This window comes from Schistocerca serialis, chromosome 11 (genome assembly GCF_023864345.2).
Source record: "Schistocerca serialis cubense isolate TAMUIC-IGC-003099 chromosome 11, iqSchSeri2.2, whole genome shotgun sequence".
Taxonomy (NCBI): Eukaryota; Metazoa; Arthropoda; class Insecta; order Orthoptera; family Acrididae; genus Schistocerca; species Schistocerca serialis.
Window position 1 is genome coordinate 52686815 of NC_064648.1, and position 21306 is coordinate 52708120.

A 21306-nucleotide genomic window follows, 5' to 3' on the forward strand; every position below is an offset into this window, starting at 1 on the left:
AGGACGTAGAGACAAGTATGACTAGAGGTAAGATAGATACTGCCTACTGGAATACTGAAGGGACCTTTGGAGAAAAGAGAACCACGTGTAAGAATATCAACCGCTCAGTTGGAAAAAGTTCCAATCAAAGAAGGGAACATAAAAAGGTGAAAGAAGTATATAGAGGGTCTATACAATGGCGATGTTCTTGCAGGCAATATTATGGAAATGGAAGAGGATGTAAACAAGGATGAAATTGGAGATATGATACTGCATGAAGAGTCTGACAGAGCCCTGAAAGACCTAAGTTGAAACAAGGTCCTGGGAGTAGACAACATCCATTAGAACTACTGACAGCCTTGGGAGAGCCAGCCTTGACAAAACTCTACCATCTGGTGGGCAAGATGTATGAGACAGGTGAAGTACCCTCAGACTTCAAGAAGAATACAATAACTGCAATCCCAAAGAAAGCAAGTATTGACAGGCGTGAAAATTACCAAACTATCAGTTTAGTAAGTCACAGCTGCTGAATACTAACATGAATTGTTTGCAGATGAATGGAAAAACTGGTAGATGCCAACCTCTGAGAAGATTAGTTTGGATTCCGTAGAAATGTTGGAACACGTGAGGCAATAATGACCCTATGATTTATCTTAGAAGATAGATTAAGGAAAGGCAAACCTACATTTCTAGCATTTGTAGACTTAGAGAATGCTGTTGACAATGTTGACTGGAATACTCGCTTTCAAATTATAAAGGTAGCAGTTGTCAAATGCAGGGAGTGAAAGGATTCACAATTTGTACAGAACCCCATTCGGATCTCCGGGAGGGGACTGCCAAGGGGGAGGTTACCATGAGAAAAAGATTGAATAATCAACGAAAGGATAACGTTCTACGAGTCGGGGCGTGGAATGTCAGAAGCTTGAACGTGGTAGGGAAACTAGAAAATCTGAAAAGGGAAATGCAAAGGCTCAATCTAGATATAGTAGGGGTCAGTGAAGTGAAGTGGAAGGAAGACAAGGATTTCTGGTCAGATGAATATCGGGTAATATCAACAGCAGCAGAAAATGGTATAACAGGTGTAGGATTCGTTATGAATAGGAAGGTAGGGCAGAGGGTGTGTTACTGTGAACAGTTCAGTGACCGTGTTGTTCTAATCAGAATCGACAGCAGACCAACACCAACAACGATAGTTCAGGTATACATGCCGACGTCGCAAGCTGAAGATGAACAGATAGAGAAAGTGTATGAGGATAGTGAAAGGGTAATGCAGTATGTAAAGGGGGGCGAAAATCTAATAGTCATGGGTGACTGGAATGCAGTTGTAGGGGAAGGGGTAGAAGAAAAGGTTACAGGTGAATATGGGCTTGGGACAAGGAATGTAAGAGGAGAAAGACCAACTGAGTTCCGTAACAAGTTTCAGCTAGTAATAGCGAATACGCTGTTCAAGAATCACAAGATGAGGAGGTATACTTGGAAAAGGCCGGGAGATACGGCAAGATTTCAATTAGATTACATCATGGACAGACAGAAATTCCGAAATCAGATACTGGATTGTAAGGCATACCCAGGAGCAGATATAGACTCAGATCACAATATAGTAGTGATGAAGAGTAGGCTGAAGTTCAAGACATTAATCAGGAAGAATCAATACGCAAAGAAGTGGGATATGGAAGTACTAAGGAATGACGAGATACCTTTGAAGTTCTCTAACGCTATAGATACAGCAATAAGGAATAGCGCAGTAGGCAGTACAGTTGAAGAGGAATGGACATCTCTAAAAAGGGCCATCACAGAAGTTGGGAAGGAAAACATAGGTACAAAGAAGGTAGCTGCGAAGAAACCATGGGTAACAGAAGAAATACTTCAGCTGATTGATGAAAGGAGGAAGTACAAACATGTTCGGGAAAATCAGGAATGCAGAAATACAAGTTGCTGAGGAATGAAATAAATAGGAAGTGCAGGGAAGCTAAGACGAAATGGCTGCAGGAAAAATGTGAAGACATCGAAAAAGATATGATTGTTGGAAGGACAGACTCAGCATACAGGAAATTCAAAACAACCTTTGGTGACATTAAAAGAAACGGTGGTAACATTAAGAGTGCAACGGGAATTCCACTGTTAAATGCAGAGGAGAGAGCAGATAGGTGGGTCATTCCATATCAAATCACCCAATAAAAAATTAATTTTACACCGACCTCCTTAGATTTTCATGAAATTTGGCTCAAATGGTTCTAATACCATCCTGACAACACCTGCAATTTTTTTTTGCTGTATCTCTTATAGTTTTTTTTATAAATTTTTAAAGTTTTTATGTTTTGCGTTTTCTGAACCTTCGGAAATGGTAAATTTAATTTGTATTCAAAACTTTAAAACTGTTAATCTTAAAAACTCTTTTAGATAACATCACGAATTTTTGCAGCAAGTTTATTTATTGTACATATTTGAAGATAAAAATGATACTATTAAAATATATTAATATTTTCTATGAAAAAAATATATGTGTATTTTTTTTAACGGATGTTTTGTTTTATAAGAATTGCAATATCTAGAGTCTCAGACCTGATAGAATGCTCAAATTTGTTTTAATTTACTCTTAAACATATAGGCTACTTGATAAAACAAAAATAATGATGGCTTTTTAACATGTTTATTAATTATAGTAGATTACATTAGAATTATGTACAAAGATAGTGTACTTACGACACTTATGTATAACCCAACTGATTGCTTGAAACATTGAATTTTTAGAGTAATTTTGTCTTTTTAATAAATATTAATGCTGATTCAAATTGTTTTTCCACTTCATCCAAGAGCTTTCAATTCTTTTGATACAGTCTTTTTTGAAGTAATACATTCTTCCAGTGCCGCTTGATTGAGGTGCGTCTACTACACAGACAGACTATGTGCTCCAAAGGCACTATGCAAGAATCTTCTCTTTCAGGCCAATAAAATGATGTAGCTGGTCCTGAAGGATGTAGAAATAGAATTTCTGCATCTTCTTCATCATTGAATATTGTTTTTACCAGTCCAAAGTACCAGTTACCATCATAATTTCCAGCCACATAGCTATTTATGGATGGTTCCGCACGAACCCAATCAGAAGAAGAATGGAAAGAAAAGACTAAGGAGGGTTTTACACTATCTGCAGTCCTTCTGATTTCAAGGTTGTTTGTTGGAAGTGGTTTGAAGTTATGAAAACGTCTTGTTCCAGGAATGGTTCGGGTTGCTGAAAAACGTTTTTCTTGTTTTAACCGTAGCAAATCAGCTTCTTTTTTGTCAATAAAGTGAAAATGAATGTTTTCAGTATTTTTTTCACAAAACTTATACACATCGATTGCGGTCATTATTTGTTCTTCGTCTGAAAGCTGTAGACTGGCTTTCCTTAAAATTCTTTTAATAGTTACTCCTAGGCCATCACAAATTGACTTCCCATGACTTGTTGCAAAAAAAGTGTGTTGGGCCTTCAAATTAAAGGCTCTCAAGTGTTCAGTCAAATTTTTAAAACTGTTTCTATTTTTGTACTGCCCAGCACAACCATCTGTAAAGTAGTGAGTCAATGTCAGTATAATGTAATGACAACAACTTTGTAATTTCTTTTTGTACAAAGCTAACAAAACCAGTGTCATGTTCTTGGTCATCACTAATAAAACAGTGGTTGGAAACAAAAACATTGTTTTCCTCATTTCTTAGAAAAACTCCAACTGGGTGTAGAATACAACCACCTGAAATCCATCAAAATAATTGCTGTTTTGGGTGGTGGGTCTTCTTTCAATCTTTTAAAGGCTGCTGATTAGGATTTTGCTATAAACGAGTGCGGGGTGAGCTTTTCCAATGACCTAACCAATAAAGAAATGTAGTCTTAAACACTGATAGACTGTTTGATCATTTCTGCCCTGTCTGTGTTAACCCACTGACTGATTACAATTTCTTCTTCTAAATCGTAATCTTCACTTCGTTTTTCAGTTAAGTACTCAGTTAGTGCAATATTTGCAGGACAGCTGCCGCAATGATGTAGCATGCAGTTTTGGTTTTCCGTGTTGCACACAAGCATCTTAATTGGGTCTTTATAAGATTCTTCAATTTTCACAGCAGCCAGTAATAGTTTAACATTCTGGTGGATACAGCATACACATACAGTGTGTGTGCCTGCAGCACCAGCAAGGATACGCCATTTAGGTCTCAAAAAACAAAATTTTGAAAATCCTACTTCTACCTCGGGATTCTCCCATTTGAAAGAATAATAGAGTTCTCTCAAGTAACACAAAATGAGTCTTTTTTGCATGTACACATTTTTTTGAACACTTACTTTGTCTTTTGTTCCAGGTAGCACTCTGGAACTTTCATCCTTTTCATAAAAATCTGTTATAAGTCTTACTGTATTTTCAGAAAGAGTTTTACCTTTTTTTGGACCAGGAGTTTCCAAAATACCCTTTTCAGATTTTAGTTTTCTAGCTTGTTGCACCATGTACTCACTTACATTAAATTCATTCATCACTTTATTTCAACTCCAAGAATCTGGAGCCAAGGTCAGAATCTGGATTTTTGTAGACCTCCCAACAGATGAAATCTTGTTCCATCATCTTTCGGACGTGCACTCGGGACAGCGACAATTCTTCTTGCAATATTTCGGGTAGAAACGTCCCAGACATCTTCAAGGCAAGTCGGAGACTGAGTTCATAGCGTTTGCGCGTGACTATTTATACGGAGAGGCATGCGCAAATGCTACGAACTCAGTCTCCGACTCGCCTTGAAGATGGCTGGGAGGTTTCTAGCTGAAATATCCCAAGAACAATTGTCGCTGTCCCAAGTGCACGTCCGAAAGATGATGGAATGTTACGTCTGCCAGGAAAACTTAAACAATCAGATGAAATCTTCTCTTTCATAAGAGAAATCATTACATCAAAATCCTTTGCTTTCTCAACCACGCTTGTATCTTCTTCGTCATCAGAACTTGGTGCATCATATTTTAATGCATTTGAAACTGCCTTTTTTGCAGTCTTTTCAATACTGCTAACCTTCCTTTTAAAAGAAGACCCTTTACTTTGTTCTGACAAACCATGAAGCTTTATCAGTGTTAAACCTAAATTATCAAGAGCAATGTTTGTTTGTACGAGGGATTCATTTCTGGATTCCAATGATTCTAATTCAACCATGACTTCATCATCTGTTTCACTTTCATCGACTTCAACTCTTAATTTTTCTTCACAAAAGTTACGGCATGTTGAGCAAAGCTTTTGTCCAGGTTTTATGCTAATATTTTTTGTCAGTAATTGTTTAGAAAGATCCCAGCCTACACTTCTCAACGATTTTTTGATGGGCTTTTTGTGTTTTTTTTGTGGGTCTACACATGTTGTTTGATACTTTTCAAAGACATTTAAAAAGTAGTAGCTGTGGTGTGAACATATATTCTTAAATTCACACAGATTAATTCCAGATCGTAAGTGGATCAAATCTTTTTCTTCCTCACTCAATTCAGATACCAGTTGTAACTTTTTTGAAGGTGTGTAGGTTGTTTGGAAACAGTCAGATTTTTAAATAACCCTATGCTACAGGTTTGAATATCTGACATACTGATTTCACTTTTGGTCTGATTACTGTTCTGGTTACTTTTATAGGATATTGGAAAAGAATCTCTGTAAACTAAGTAACAGTACTTACTGAAAGTTTGAATAAACTTAATAAAATACTATCCAAGCACTATTTAACACTGTAATAATTTTTTACTTCAAAACACAGGAGTAACAAAACAAAATCCAAGCGTACATTGTTACTCCAAGAAGACAAAAACTTATTTTCGGTGTCTAAGTCACTTGGTACTTTTTATTTTTAAAATATAATTAATATTATTTTAAAAATTAGGTAACTATTAAACAGGTTAAAAAGCCAACATAATTTTTCTTTTACTTAATAGCCTATACAATTAAGAGTATTTTAAAACAAATTTGAGCTTTCTATCAGGTCTGAGACTCTAGATATTGCAGTTTTTGTAAAACTAAAACATCCGTTAGCTAAAAAAAATAAAAAAACTTCTAAATTGTTTTTCATTTGGAAGATTTTAATATATCTTTATGGTAATTTTTTTTAACATTTCGATATAATACACAAACTTATTCCAAAATTTCATACTGATACCCTTAGTATTCTTTAATGTACAAATATATTTAGTTATGAGGACATGTTTAAGTTAAGATTTCCGACTGCTGAAACAACGCCAAATGTAAAAACTTTAAAAATTTCTATAAAAAAAACTATAAGAGATAGAGCAAAAAAATTTTACAATTGCTTTCAAGATGATAAAAGAAGTAATTTTACCAAGTTTCGTCAAAATCTGACATGGTTGGTGTCAAGGCCTGGGTGACTTGACATGGAATGACCCTGGAAGGAATACATTGAAAGCCTCTATGAGGGTGAAGATTTGTCTGATGTGATAGAAGAAGAAACAGGAGTCGGTTTAGAAGGGATAGGGGATCCAGTATTAGAATCGGAATTTAAAAGAGCTTTAGAGGACTTACGGTCAAATAAGGCAGAAGGGATAGATAACATTCCATCAGAATTTCTAAAATCATTGGGGGAAGTGGCAACAAAACGACTATTCACGTTGGTGTGTAGAATATATGAGTCTGGCGATATACCATCTGACTTTCGGAAAAGCATCATCCACAATATTCCGAAGATGGCAAGAGCTGACAAGTGCGAGAATTATCGCACAATCAGCTTAACAGCTCATGCATCGAAGCTGCTTACAAGAATAATATACAGAAGAATGGAAAAGAAAATTGAGAATGCGCTAGGTTACGATCAGTTTGGCTTTAGGAAAAGTAAAGGGACGAGAGAGGCAATTCTGATGTTACGACTAATAATGGAAGCAACGCTAAAGAAAAATCAAGACACTTTCATAGGATTTGTCGACCTGGAAAAAGCGTTCGACAATATAAAATGGTGCACGCTGTTCGAGATTCTGTAAAAAGTAGGGGTAAGCTATAGGGAGAGACGGGTCATATACAATATGTACAACAACCAAGAGGGAATAATAAGAGTGGACGATCAAGAATGAAGTGCTCGTATTAAGAAGGGTGTAAGACAAGGCTGTAGCCTTTTGCCCCTACTCTTCAATCTGTACATCAAGGAAGCAATGATGGAAATAAAAGAAAGGTTCAGGAGTGGAATTAAAATACAAGGTGAAAGGATATCAATGATACGATTCACTGATGACATTGCTATCCTGAGTGAAAGTGAAGAAGAATTAAATGATCTGCTGAACGGAATGAACAGTCTAATGAGTACACAGTATGGTTTGAGAGTAAATCGGAGAAAGACGAAGGTAATGAGAAGTAGCAGAAATGAGAACAGCGAGAAACTTAACATCGGGATTGATGGTCATGAAGTCAATGAAGTTAAGGAATTCTGCTACCTAGGCAGTAAAATAACCAATGACGGACAGAGCAAGGAGGACATCAAAAGCAGACTCGCTATGGCAAAAAAGGCATTTCTGGCCAAGAGAAGTCTACTAATATCAAATACCGGCCTTAATTTGAAGAAGAAATTTCTGAGGATGTACGTCTGGAGTACAGCATTGTATGGTAGTGAAACATGGACTGTGGGAAAACCGGAACAGAAGAGAATCGAAGCATTTGAGATGTGGTGCTATAGACGAATGTTGAAAATTAGGTGGACTGATAAGGTAAGGAATGAGGAGGTTCTACGCAGAATCGGAGAGGAAAGAATATGTGGAAAACACTGATAAGGAGAAGGGATAGGATGATAGGACATCTGCTAAGACATGAGGGAATGGCTTCCATGGTATTAGAGGGAGCTGTAGAGGGCAAAAACTGTAGAGGAAGACAGAAATTGGAATACGTCAAGCAAATAATTGAGGACGTAGGTTGCAAGTGCTACTCTGAGATGAAGAGGTTAGCACAGGAACGGAATTCGTGGTGGGCCGCATCAAACCAGTCAGTAGACTGATGAAAAAAAAAAAACAGAAACCAGATGGCAGTTATATGTGTCAAGGGGTACAAAAGGGAAGCAGTATTTGGGGAGTGTGACAGGCTTATAGCCTATCCCCGGTGCTCTTCAATCTGTATATTGAGCAAGCAGTAAAGGAAACAATAGCAAAATTGGAGTAGGAATTAAAATCCAGGGAGAAGAAATAAAAGCTCTGAGGTTTGCCGATGACATAGCAATTCTGTCAGAGACAGCAAAGGACCTGGAAGAGCAGCTGAACAGAATGGACAGTGTCTTGAAAAAAGGGGGGGGGGGTGTATAAGATGAACTTCACCAAAAACAAAACAAGGATAATGGAATGTAGTCGAATTCAATCAGGTGATGCTGACGGAATTAGGTTAGGAGATGAGATACTTAAAGTAGTAGACGAGTTTTGCTATTTGGGGAACAAAACAACTGATGATGGTCGAAGTAGTGATAATATAAAATTTAGATTAGCAATGACAAGGAAATTGTTTCTGAAGAAGAGAAATTTGTTAACATCAGGTGTAAATTTAAGTGTCAGTATATCTTTTCTGAAAGTATTTGTATGGAGTGTATCCACATATGGAAGAGAAACACGAACAATAAACAGTTTAGACAAGATTAGATGGGTAGATCATGTAACTCATGAGGAGGTACTGAACAGAAGAGAGAAGAGACATTTGTGGCAGAAATTGACTAGAAGAAGGGAACACTTGGCAGGACATATTCTGAGGCATCAAGAAATCATCAATTTAGTACTGAAGGGAAGCGCAGAGGATAAAAATAGTAGATGGAAACCAATGCACAAATACACTAAACAGATTCAGAAGAATGTAGGTTGCAGTAGTTACTGAGAGTTGAAGCTTGCACAGGATAGAGTAGCAAGGAGAGCTGCATCAAACCAGTCTCAGGACTGAAGATCACAACAAAAACGTAAGGGGTGGCTGTGGTTTGCAACTCGTTTACAATACTCCTTTTCTGACAGTTCCTCACGCGAGCTCCACTTGTCCCATGGGTACCCACATGGCTGTTTCCCAGAGTATAATGGAAGTCCTGCCAGTACAGGAGTAAAGGAGGTTTTTCCCTGTGGGTGATGGAAATGCACCCTCCCAAAAGTTTGATGAAGGTATCAAGATTCATCAGATCATGCAGTGCTTTGCCATTGAGCCAACATCCAGCACAAACAGCTACATGCCTATTTCAGATGTAGTTGTCGATGGCATGGCATTAACACTCATGCATTTGTGGGTCATCTGCTGCACAGACTCAACATTAGAAGTGTCTGGAGCATTGTGCATTCAGACACACTTGTACTTTGCCCAGCATTAATGTCTGATGTTAGTAACGCCACAGTTTGCTGCCTGACTTGTTTTACCAGTCTGCCCAGCCTATGATGTCTACCATCTGTCATGAGGGATGTTTGGTTAACCCCATAATGTCTGGACATGGTTCCACCTTTGTTTTGACATGTGTGGAAGACAACTGCCACAATACTCTTCAAACACCCAAAAACCTTTGCAGCTTCCAAAATGCTCATGCCAAGACTTCAGGCCATCAAAATTTGCTCTCAGCCAAATTCAGATAGATTGTGTGCATCCCCATTTTACACGCAGACAGCATGCTCACTGATACTCCATGCACCATGTGTGTGTCTGATCAGCAGACAAGGTGAGGCGCTATTGCCTGGATGAGTTTATATCGATAGCAGATTGTTGGTAATAATGGTTTGGCTGATGTGTATATGGATTTAGTATTATGACTTTCAAATGGATGCTGGGTAATTCCAAACGAAACATTACACAACATTGGAGGCAATTGCCAAATGCATCAATTTATTACGAAGGTGTACTGGGAAATAATGCCTCCAAAATTTTTATTCTGTTCTTAATATCAGTTAAAATATTACTTATCATGCTTATTACTCTGTCAATGTTTCCACTTCCCTGACACAATCCTCCTGCTGGAGAGTTCTGAATTACAGAGTGTAACATGGGTGAGTGTTATTTAACTGTGTTGGCACATGAGAAAACCCCCAGAAAACAGAACACAAATTCAAATAGTTCACCTACACGTGGAGCACTCTCTCCTTCAGCACAGCAATACCAGACCATGCAATTTTTTTTTTTTTTTTTTTTTTTGCACCTGTATGCCTAACTTGTTTGATTCATTATTATTGACCATCCTCCATAGTGTCCCAGCTGGACCCAATGAATTTTGAACTTTTTCCAAAACCTAATTACCACCTTCGAGGACTTAACTTTGTTAGTGATGAATTGGTGTGAGCAAAGGTGATGATGTGGGTCGTGGGTCTGCCATTAAAGTCAAACATTCCACAGTGATGACACCAACAACCTGGTGTCTCATTGGGAGAAAGGCTTTCAGTGCCACGGTGACTATGTTTGAAACAAATATATAAACATGAAGGACAAAGATGTAAAATGTTAATAAAGTTTGTTTTAATTAAAATGCTTCAATAATTTTAAAATAAAAATTTTGAGCCATTACTTTCCAGCAAGTCCTCATTCCCAAAATATACACAAAATAAAAATTAAGTTTTAATTAATTTGGCAAAGAAGGTGGCCTTCAACTGATATAATGTCTACGTGCATCTCTTAAGGTGACAGGGAAGTTCAGTCCATCAACTAACACAGCACAAAACGTAAGAGAAGACTTCTTGTGGGTAAAAGTTCCATTCTGGGCATCATTTGGATTTTTTTGTAAACATTCGGCTGTGCTACTGGTCAATCTGTTACCACATCCCTTATTTGGCTTTCACATTTCTAGGCTTTGTCAGCACACACCCACAGTGCCACCTTTCAACCTAGGCTAGGCCTTGAGCTGCACTATGGAGCAGTCTCACCACAACCAATATTTCAAGGGGTCTAGCACCACATTTTAACCTTGTAGCCTTTGAATAGTTCTCAGATTCAGAACCAAGTTCAATGACTGTTCAATCTGCATTTCATTCACACACTATGTGTTGTGCATACTTATCATTCTATATGCCAAACCATCTTTACGTCAGGGGTCAAATCCTAAGCCTGAACTATGTTGGGTCTACCCACTCTCTTACTGTATTTATTAATATTTAGTATATTTACTTTCCTGTCATTTCCTCACAATGATTGTTTAGGATTACTGTTTTGATACTGATCGTCAATTCAATTGCAAGCTGTTCACAAAGTTTGTACGAATGATAATGAAGCACTCGCATATATTCAAATGCAAATTCTGCATTAATGCTATCACAGTACTTCTGGAATTGCACCCAAGATGGATGTTGAAACAGATTTGTTCAGCACACACAGTTCACAAGTAGTTCGCATGATTATGTCACAACCCTCAATTCTGGTTAGCAGAATAAAAATACTAGTGGCATCAAGTGAATTTGTTTGCCTTCTGATAGCTGAGTATCCAACTAATGGTTGCACTGCGTCAGATTTTAAGTGACACATATATGTAAGATTATTTACACCAATAACTAACATTCTGTCAGTTTCACTAACAATATGCAGCAAACACAGAAAGTGGTTATGAACAAACCTGTCAATATTTAATGTGTAACCCCATGGCTTCATCAAAACTTTGCTGCCAACATACAAATTCATTCTGCATCTACAGGCTGTGTAACAGTTTATGCTTCCATGTGATATTTGTCTGAAATGCAACTTTACTGCTGACAGTTCTACTTATACTTTGTTCACATATTTGAAGTCAACACCTAATGTTAATAGTACTACAAAATGTACTTCACAGATTAGTGACCATGCAAATGTCACTTCAAAATTATTTACAAATAATTTATTTTACATCATTAATAACTAAATTACAATTCTCATTCCATTCCATGATACATTGCAATAATAGAAACAGAGCAAGGTGGCGCAGTGGTTAGCACACTGGACTCACATTCAGAAGGACGATGGTTCAATCCTGCTTCCGGCCATTCTGATTTAGGTTTCCCTTGATTTCCCTAAATCGCTCCATGCAAATGCCGGGATTGTTCCTTTGAAAGGGCATGGCCAACTTCCTTCCCTTCTCCTCACCCAAACAACCCCAATCCTACACTGCAATAATGCATTAACTTCACCCACACCATTTATAAATTTAATGGCACTGCTAACATTCACTATAGTCATAGTTACTCTTAAGCCGCACATTAAGGTTGTCATTTAAAAGAAACGTATCAGAGCAGAATATACCCACTTTATGGCAACCACTTTATCAGTACAATTGGGTTGTGCATTAAAAATTTTCAATGTTTACTGAATATTAAACTAAAACTCGTGCTCAGTTCTATGCGAGATTTAATACAAGGCTTATTGCAATGCACTGTGCAAAATGCACCATACTGCACACAGAAATTAATGAAACATTGCTAAGAAATACAAGTAAGTCACATACCGTGAAGCATAACTCAGTTTGTACTTCATCCATTTCCTCTTTTTTTATCCACTTAGTTGGCTCTTGGTCCATGGCTTCAGTTCTACAGTCTGAAAAAAAAAAAAAAAATAAAGGCAATCACATAAGAACAGTTGTACTCAGTTTTAGTTGTTAGCATTAGGCATAGCTCAAAGGCAGTATTTTCACTCATCTATTGGGTGCAGTAGATGGGTGAGTACACAGGAAACAGATTCAAAGTGCCTGAGGAAAAGTGTGTTCAGTGATATAAACTCATTTACATTTCACACGTCATGAAGAGTGAGAACAATCATAAGCTAACATGCACTGCAAAAAGAGTAGTTACAGTTGCAACTGCTCCTTCGTAACACTAGTTTATGGATACTGTCCTAATGCGAAAATTATGGAACATGTGTATTTTTTAGTGCATGCACTAACATCAGTATTACAGACAATCAAAGCAGTCAATAGTGCAGCGAAATTATTGAATAACACCAAATATTTCATTCTACACTTGGTTCACTGTGTTAATTTCAGTGTGAAAGGGACATGATGAAAATCCGGACATATGGATTGTTTATCAGTGACTATGCATTTTCAACACAGGTATTTCCTTGAAACTTTCTTCCTCTATTCATTCACAGATGTATACTCAATTTACAGTAAGCATGATTTTGGAATTTTTACCTGCTATTAAAGAAAACCATATATCCGTACTGTAGACTGCACACAGCGAAGTATAAGTTCTCATTCTTGATTACCATCAAGATTAAACATTGGTGAGTTTTCTCTTACACAACTGATTTACTGAAACGACTTCCTACTAACTGTAACTGTGATGAATGGTCTATTGATTTCTGATGACGTGTAATGCTTTTTGTTAGAGAAATTACAGTAAATTTGTGCCTCGTCTTTCGACAGTTCCTAAATACTGTTACAGCATTCTTATACAGAACTCCATTAAAACCCACATACTACAACAATCTGGTATTTATACATGATTAGACGAATACTAACGACACGAGTAATCAAAGCACAATGAAACCTAAGACAATGCAACAGAATTACAGCATTTCCTTTCATGCGAACATACTCAAACCATGAAATGATGTAAATGTGGGCACTTGAAAAAATTCCTTACGTTGGCCCTAAAATCTGGAGCCGCTATATATCTACATCACATCACAGCAAATTATCATCACAGCCATTATTACAGCCAAGTAAGTCAACATAACCGTACTAACATAGCGAATGTTTGAACTTCACTGTCCGCCTTTTATCGTCAGTCACTAAGTAAGTATACGATCACTTTACAGACGAACTGCTCCAGGCAACACATCACAATCTCAGCCGTTTCTTTTACGAAGATACACGTAGCGATTTTACAGGCCAGGCCAAAAACAGTAAGCACTAATAACTCAGGTATTTGGTTGGTATGAACATAATCTGAGAAAATTATAACATTCACACACCGTCACCAAGCACTCTATAGGTGACGTGATCACAATTAAATACGGAATAAAATCTCATCCTTATGTACCCACTAAAAATAATAAGACAGCAGCCACAAACATAGCTACCATAGCGTCATCACAAGATATTCACGAACTATTATTCTCATCAAACTCAACTTATTGTCATAGAAATGAAGTACCATGTTAATTTACTACCGAAACAATATCCTTCTCTTAGTCTTGTTTGCAGTTTATAAACGCTTATAAATTAGCTGGGCAATGTCAGACACAACTTCCCGCATAACAACAAGGTTGCAGCTGACAAAACACTGAAACCAACTAAACCAAAGTTCTTGCAAGAAGACAAAGCACTATGCCGTGGGGTGTGACATAAACAACACAGGCGTCTAAAGCTAGCGAAATGAGGGATGCTCAACTACCGGACCTACCGATAGATGGCTCTACCAGCTGATTACTGTCGTCTGTATTGCCCGCCATATTCGAATTTGGCAAGAAGTTTCTTTCGGTCTGTACGGTGTATAAGGAAATAAGGATTATCGAAATGGTGATTTCTTGTTCCGCTTTCAAGCGTACGAAGCGATGGAGTAAGGAAAGTGACTTACCATTTCACAGGTAATAGGACTACCGATACAATACGACAACAATACAGACTTAGTGCGTTTGCTAATTCGATGTTTTTGAACAGGTTTCCTCTAAAGCACCCAGAGCTGCTAAAGAAGTGGATTACTTCCGTGAAGCGGAAAGATTTTAAACCTACGTCTTGCAGTTTTCTTTGCGGAAACCTTTTCCGGCAAGATGATTACGTAGTGAGCCCTGGAACGTGGAAGAAACGTCTCAGACACGAAGCAGTGCCATCAATTTTTGACTTTCCGACACATTTGATGCCACCAAATAAACAGCCACGACGACATGTTAGGATTTTGAGTGACAACGATGCTTCTCCATTTGAGGTAGCTAATTAATTTCCTTGCTATGTGTGTGGTTTTGACTTTTGTGAATTTATTTCGTGCGGACACAAATGGGCTACATAGGTCTAAGCAATGTTGTAATACAGTTCCATAGTTTTGTTTTTAGCGTTCTGTCCTGGAATCCGTGCTTGATTTGCCCTCTGCAGAAGCTACTGATTGCGTGGAGAATTTTGTCAATGAGAATTCTTCCGTGGAAAGCATGTCCCATTTATCCAATGCAGAAGCTGCGAATTGTGTCGAATTCGTTAGTATAAGGATGTTTTCACACCCCTAAAGTTTTCTTATAATATTTTTTCATCAAGCCTTGAGTTATTTCAATCATAAATAAGGAAATTATTTCTTTATTTCAGAGTGCAGTTGGTTCTCAAGTAATTGATTGTGGTATACAGTCGAAAGTAGAAATGGAAGACAAGGCGACCAAAACTTGCAATTTTTTCTCAGACATTGTGCACGAATTAAAACGTTAACTGAAATGTGAAGTGTGTCCGTGAAAAACTTCGAAGAAGAGAGAAGAAAGTGTTTTCCATGGATGACATCATAAGTTCATTGAAGGAGAAGGGGCGTCTTCCTGAGAAGTTACATAACTTCTTCAACCATCAGAAAGGAACACAAGTGGAATTAGTGTGCAATTTAGTGGACAACTCTCTCTCGTCAAAGGGTAATAGATACACAACAAATGTGAAAATGTTTGCAATGACTGTGTACTTTTATTCACCAGCAGCATATGAATACCTGCAAAAATTAATGCCTCTGACCCATAAATCATTGATTTCCAAATGGGTGGCAAGTGTCGACTGTGAAACTGGCTTCTTAAAAGATGTTTTTAAGTACGTTGATTCGAACCCAATCGTAAGGGACCAGTTCAGCGATTCATGTCTAATTGTAGACAGTGTGGCACTTAGGAAGCAAGTAGTTTGGGACCAAGGAACTAAGCAATACACAGGTTTTTTAGAGTTTGGTGGGGAAGTGCCTCAGTCAAAAGAGGTAATAGAGGCATCTGAGGCTCTGGTTTTCATGCTTGTCTCGATTAAAGGCAAATTTATATGCCCGATTGCATATTTCTTTATCAACGGTGTACAGGCAAATAATCAGGCCACACTGATGAAATCTGCTTTAGAGAGGCTGCATAGTTCTGGCATTAGGGTTTGGAAGGTAAATATAAGCACTTTATGTACACTTGGCTGTACTTTAAATTTTTCCAAGGGTGATTTTAAGAGCTACAATGTTTATTGTATGTTGGACATGTCATATGATGAAGTTTGCCAGAAATGCTCTAGCAGAAGTATCTGCTATTGAGTCTCCAACTGGCATTATTAGATGGCATTTCATTGAGCAATTGAACAAGGTACAACAACAAGAAGGTATGACATTTGCCAACAAACTATCAGGACAACATATAAGTTATGTAAATAGAAAAATGAATGTTTCATTAGCTCCACAGACTTTGAGTTCTAGTGTGGCAGATAGTATAGGGTTTTTGAGGAGGGTTGTTGATCCAAATATTAAAGGAAGTGAAGCAACAGTAGAATTTTTGTATAATACTGATAGGATTTTTGATATTGTGAACTCCAGAAATCCATTAGGTAAAGGGTATAAGAGCCCCCTGAGACTTGACAACAAATCTTATTGGCTTGGTATTTAAAAAAAAAATTAAATTTAAAAAAAAATGGTTCAAATGGCTCTGAGCACTATGGAACTTAGCATCTATGATCATCAGTCCCCTAGAACTTAGAACTACTTAAACCTAACTAACCTAAGGACATCACACAACACCCATTCAACACGTTAGTATTTTCAGACACACTGAAAATTATATCAAAAGCTTAAAAATCATTGGTGTTCCATTGCTGCTCCATGCAAGAAATACTTTTGCTTTTGGGATAATTTTCAATATGCAATCAATAAGGCACATAGCTCTGACAAGTATGCTTCGTGTTGAATCTCCTTTGAAGTATTTGCTATCATATAAACTGTCACAAGACCACATAGAGCTTTTTTTCCCCTGCATTCGGTCCAGATGTGGTTGGAACAACAATCCAAATGCATACCAGTTCAAATGTGCCATGAGAAAGTTGCTCTTGGGTAACAGTGTCACTGCAATTAATGGGAATTGCTCAAATTTTAATGTGTGTTGTTTGCCACCTGTTTATGATTTTCATGCAAGAAAGCATGTAGTAGAAAGTGATGAAAGTGCTGCAGAAAATGAAGTAGAGGAGCTCTTGGTCATGATTACCGTTATGAAATTAGGATTGAGGACTTACATCAGACTCAGCTTGCTTGTAAGATTGCATCCCTATACTCCTGCATACGCTTAAAAACATGTGGAAAAAAAGCCTGCTGAGAAAATTTTAAACAACAAATCAAGTATAAGGCAGAAGTTAAATAAACTCATATTGTTTAATCATGTATAGTGCTCAAATTGGAAAAATTATGTAATGGGACATTCCATGCAGATGGGTGTGACATTTTGACAGATTTTTTAAAACTATTTTGTCCATAGATTTGTTGTTGTGTGATGATGAACTTCAAAAGATGAATCACATTGAAGTAAAATTAAGTCTTTACATCCTGTGTAGATATCGTAACAAAATTATAATTGTTCATTATATAAGCTTATTTTAAGATGTTTGGTGTTACAAAATATGCACTTGCATTAAAAACGGGTGATTTGTGTAAAATTAATGAAAAAAAAAATGTTCTGAGACTTATTTGACAGATGGCTTTCAGTGTGAGAAAATATGTCCCTCAATAACTATGTTAACTTGAATGTTTCACTTTAAGAAAACAGTTGTTTTAATACTTCCTATAATGAACACAATGTTCCAGTTGATCATAAGCATTCTTATTACTTTATAACCATTCTAGAATAAGGGGACCTGAGTCAGGCAAAACCTAATTTTCTGAATTTTGTCTTTATTTTGCTAGGATGTCTTTCTATTATATTTTCCTGTGTTGAGGGGGGAGAAGAGAATGCAAATAATCATATAGAATTATCTTTCTAGCACTACAAAGTGCAGAATACAGTGATTACAGGTACACGTGGAAATCTAGGAAATTTCAGTAATGTTACATGCCTAATTTTCATTAACATTTACCTTAATTATACGGTTACACTTTTTGCTGATTTGAACTGTGTACTACATGTTAAAAAGATTTTGTTTGGTCATAGTAATAAAAGCATCATTTTGTTAGTTCATATGTCCCATACAGAACTGAAATTATCGAGTTATGATGACAAAGGAAGGAAATAACATTAAGGAATCTTACTTCACAGAAATTATGTAACAATCGTTACACTTTTTGCTAGTTAACTTTAACATAAACCATTTAGTTTTCCATTAAGAGTGAAAGCAGTTGCACAAGTCACGTAAAGAACAAAGTTTCCCATAGGAAACTAAAGTATTTTACGTTTGAGTTATTGCAGACCCAAAGTATTGTGATCTTCATATTTCTATTTAAAAAAGTTTGTAACTCAAAATTCACAGACATTCTGGAATCTGTACATACATGCGTGTATCAAGGTACTTTTCATGTGCCATGTGGAACCTTTAATTTTCTGGTTTAAATATAATTTATTTCATGAATTACCTTTAATACCAGCACTGCCTGAATGCATTATTTACCATTTAGAAGAAGAAATATTAGTGTACAGAATAACAAACCTCATGAAAAATGCGAGAGATTGTTCTGTACAGAACTTGGAATGGCTCTTTATCAATAGCAGGTAAAAAAGAAGGCTTCTATTAAATGTTCAAAGAAACCAGTCAGTACCTCTTAATTCGCCATAGAGGTGATACAGTAATAAAACAATTTACTTTTTTCAGAATTTCTGCCAAGTATTAAAAGTGTGAAGACGTATTCAATTAGTATTTGCTTTACCAATAACCTGTAGTACAAGCACACGTATAAGCAGATAATTATGGGAGTCAAGAGTTATGTTAAAATTAAAGATACTGACTGTTATTACTTGCTCACAAAGCATTGTAGTTGCTGTACAGTTTATGCTGTATGTGGTGTACCCAATGTGATTCCTGGAGGACATAATATTCTGTTATCCCATGGGAGTGCACTGGTACCACACCTATTGAAAGTACGTTTTGTTGTGGAATAGTTGTATCAGATGTCTGTACCAGAAAACAAATCTCCACTGTGACACTCTTATGTTCTTGGTATGCTATTACCTATTATTACAGGAATACTCTTCACATGGAGGAGGAAGCATAGTGAAATTTTCTTTTTCATCATTTCCAACATTGTACACAACTTTCTTGCACTTTTATGTTATCACATTTTTTCCCTTGATAATTGAAAAGAGAGAGGGGGGGAAAAAAAATTTAAGCGAGCCTTCATAACTGAAAACTCTACTTGCGTCATTTGTTATTTTCAAAATGTTACTCTCTTTCCAAATACTGTCCGATTTCTTCAAACCAATTTTGAATTTCTCAGGTTATTACATATTATTTACTGTACATTGTCCACCAATACTTCTGTTATTACCAGATGGTTTGTAATGTGGCACTACCTTTGTGCCACTGGTATTGGCTAGTGTACTTTTGCAGATAAGAAAATCGACTGGACTAGATTGTCCTGTCAGTATATGACAAATTCAGACAATATGCAACTTCTTACACTAAATTTGCAATATAATGTCACCCTTGTCTCACACAGATTGTAGCAGCCATTGGGGTGCCTGTCTGGCCAGCTTCTGCAGCTTTCACTTTCAGGTTTGTTTTTTGCTTGGGCCGTATACTGACAACCAGTCATTCCAGTGATTGACACCATGTCAAAGACTGGAGCCAAGATTCACAGAAATAGAATTCTATGGTTGTAATTCACAGTGTAATTAATTTTGCTCACTGACATGTTTTGAATTCAATTTTAAAATTGTTTGGGTGTCAGACTGGAAAATTACAGTTTTAAGACACCCCAACCTTAAAATTAACAGCTGTGATCGAGGTTATTTTCAACTAGTTCCTTCACTTCCTACATCATCATGGATCAGTCCAATATAATATTATTACTAGACTTAACTTCCAAATGATACAAGTCAAGCATTTAAGAGGAGCCTTAACGTTGGGCTTTGTGTTTATCTCATTTAAATGTATTTCTTGTCTCGTATCAAAGACTGTAGCACTGTTAAAAACTGGTGCTTCTACCATATCACTCAGTTTAAATACACCGTGTCATGTACAGGCGTTAATAAAATCATGGCATTTAAATTACTGACCAAAGAGAGTGCCAAATTCGTAAGTGCATGTTGCAATTGCAGTGTCAGCATATATGCAGATCGGTAATGCATCACTTCAGATAAAGAAAAAATAACGATTTTTTCTGTTTATACGTAAGTAATACTTTAATAGTTCAGTTGTAATTTCTGTTGTCAGTAAAGATACCCCTAAGCACACGATGTCAACTTTTTTTCAAGAGACGTCTTCACTGTTGTCCACACTTGATTTTCCGAATTATACCAGTAGTTAAAAGCTTCGGCAAGTAAGGTAATTTGTTGACCTCCATTGAATCTTAAATAGTGTTTTAAAACGGGCAAATAAGTAAAGCACTCTTAAAATAGTAAACAATTTATAGGTCAGCTTGTCAAACTTTCAAAACACACTCGAATTTAGGAATTTCATAGCAGAACTGTCACTGTTTTTTCTCGCTAGATTAGAAACGCTTCATTATGTTGATGTGTAGGTATCTAGAACATCCAATATAAAATACTTATGAGGGCGCAGAAGGAAAAACATTTTCATCCGTGTTCTGACACTTCGTTTTTTTGCCAAATTCAGATATGGCGGACACTCAATGATATAATCTCTTGGCGGCACGCGCTAGAGCCATCTATCGGTAGGTCCGGTAGTTGAGTATCCCTCATTTTGCTAGCTTTAGACGCCTGTATAAACAACATAGAAAAACTGAACACACAAAATGCGGAAATTAAATTCCATAGGATAATCTATCCCTTTGGTAAATCCTTGTCGCTATTTTAGTACAACAACTAGATAACTTAAAACAGCTGTTATTGAAGGAATCTGTTTGAAAATTTCTTGGAATTTTAAATCTTCACTGTCCTGTGTGGGAAACACTGATCTGAACACGGACATCACATCATTGTAATTTTCCTTTGTTACAGGAAGCACGCGCATATGCAAGTTGCTTAACAGAGGGATCTTGTTGATTTTTCTTGTTTTCTTGTTAGAGTTATGAACGCTAAACACTTCGTCAAAGTTTTCTTTAAATCGCATAACATGTGGACGTTGAATTATGACATTCCCGTCCGAAGAAGGAAGGAAGATTGGATTTAACGTCACATCGACATCAAGGTCATTAGAGACAGAGCACAAACTCAGATTTTGTTAAGGTTGGAGCAGGAAGATAGCAAGCTGTGCCGTTTAAAATGAAACATCCTGGCTTCTGCTTGGAGCGATTTAGAGAAGTAACGGAAAACCTAAATCTCTATGGTCAGATATTGGTTTGAACCATAGTTCTCCCAATTGCGCATTCAGTGCGTTAAC

General features: G+C 36.9%; 2 protein-coding genes across 3 annotated transcripts in view; one reads left to right on the forward strand and one right to left on the reverse strand.

Annotated features, from left to right (window-relative positions):
- Window positions 1-12428, reverse strand: part of LOC126426723 (zinc finger protein 99-like) — a 156772-nt gene extending 144344 nt beyond the window's left edge. For both annotated transcript variants that reach the window (XM_050088643.1, XM_050088645.1), the window contains exon 1: window positions 12355-12428. In XM_050088643.1, coding sequence (XP_049944600.1) covers window positions 12355-12426 — 72 coding nt within the window. In that variant the 5' untranslated portion in view covers window positions 12427-12428. The remainder of the gene's footprint in view (window positions 1-12354) is intronic.
- Window positions 12429-12900: 472 nt separating this feature from the next.
- LOC126426428 (THAP domain-containing protein 3-like) lies at window positions 12901-15349 on the forward strand. Its single transcript, XM_050088346.1, has 4 exons — window positions 12901-12957; window positions 14416-14438; window positions 14512-14776; window positions 15145-15349. The coding sequence occupies exons 1-4, from the start codon at window positions 12901-12903 to the stop codon at window positions 15259-15261; spliced, it is 462 nt and encodes a 153-aa protein (XP_049944303.1). The 3' UTR covers window positions 15262-15349.
- Window positions 15350-21306: the final 5957 nt, after the last annotated feature.

Bases quoted from the DNA above. Each gene is read 5' to 3' on its own strand.
- LOC126426428 (XM_050088346.1), top strand. From the start codon at position 12,901: ATGATGAAAATCCGGACATATGGATTGTTTATCAGTGACTATGCATTT. The intron at 12,958-14,415 runs GTATTTCCTTGA...CGATGGAGTAAG, and splicing joins ACTATGCATTTTCAACACAG to GAAAGTGACTTACCATTTCA. The intron at 14,439-14,511 runs GTAATAGGACTA...GTTTTTGAACAG, and splicing joins AGTGACTTACCATTTCACAG to GTTTCCTCTAAAGCACCCAG.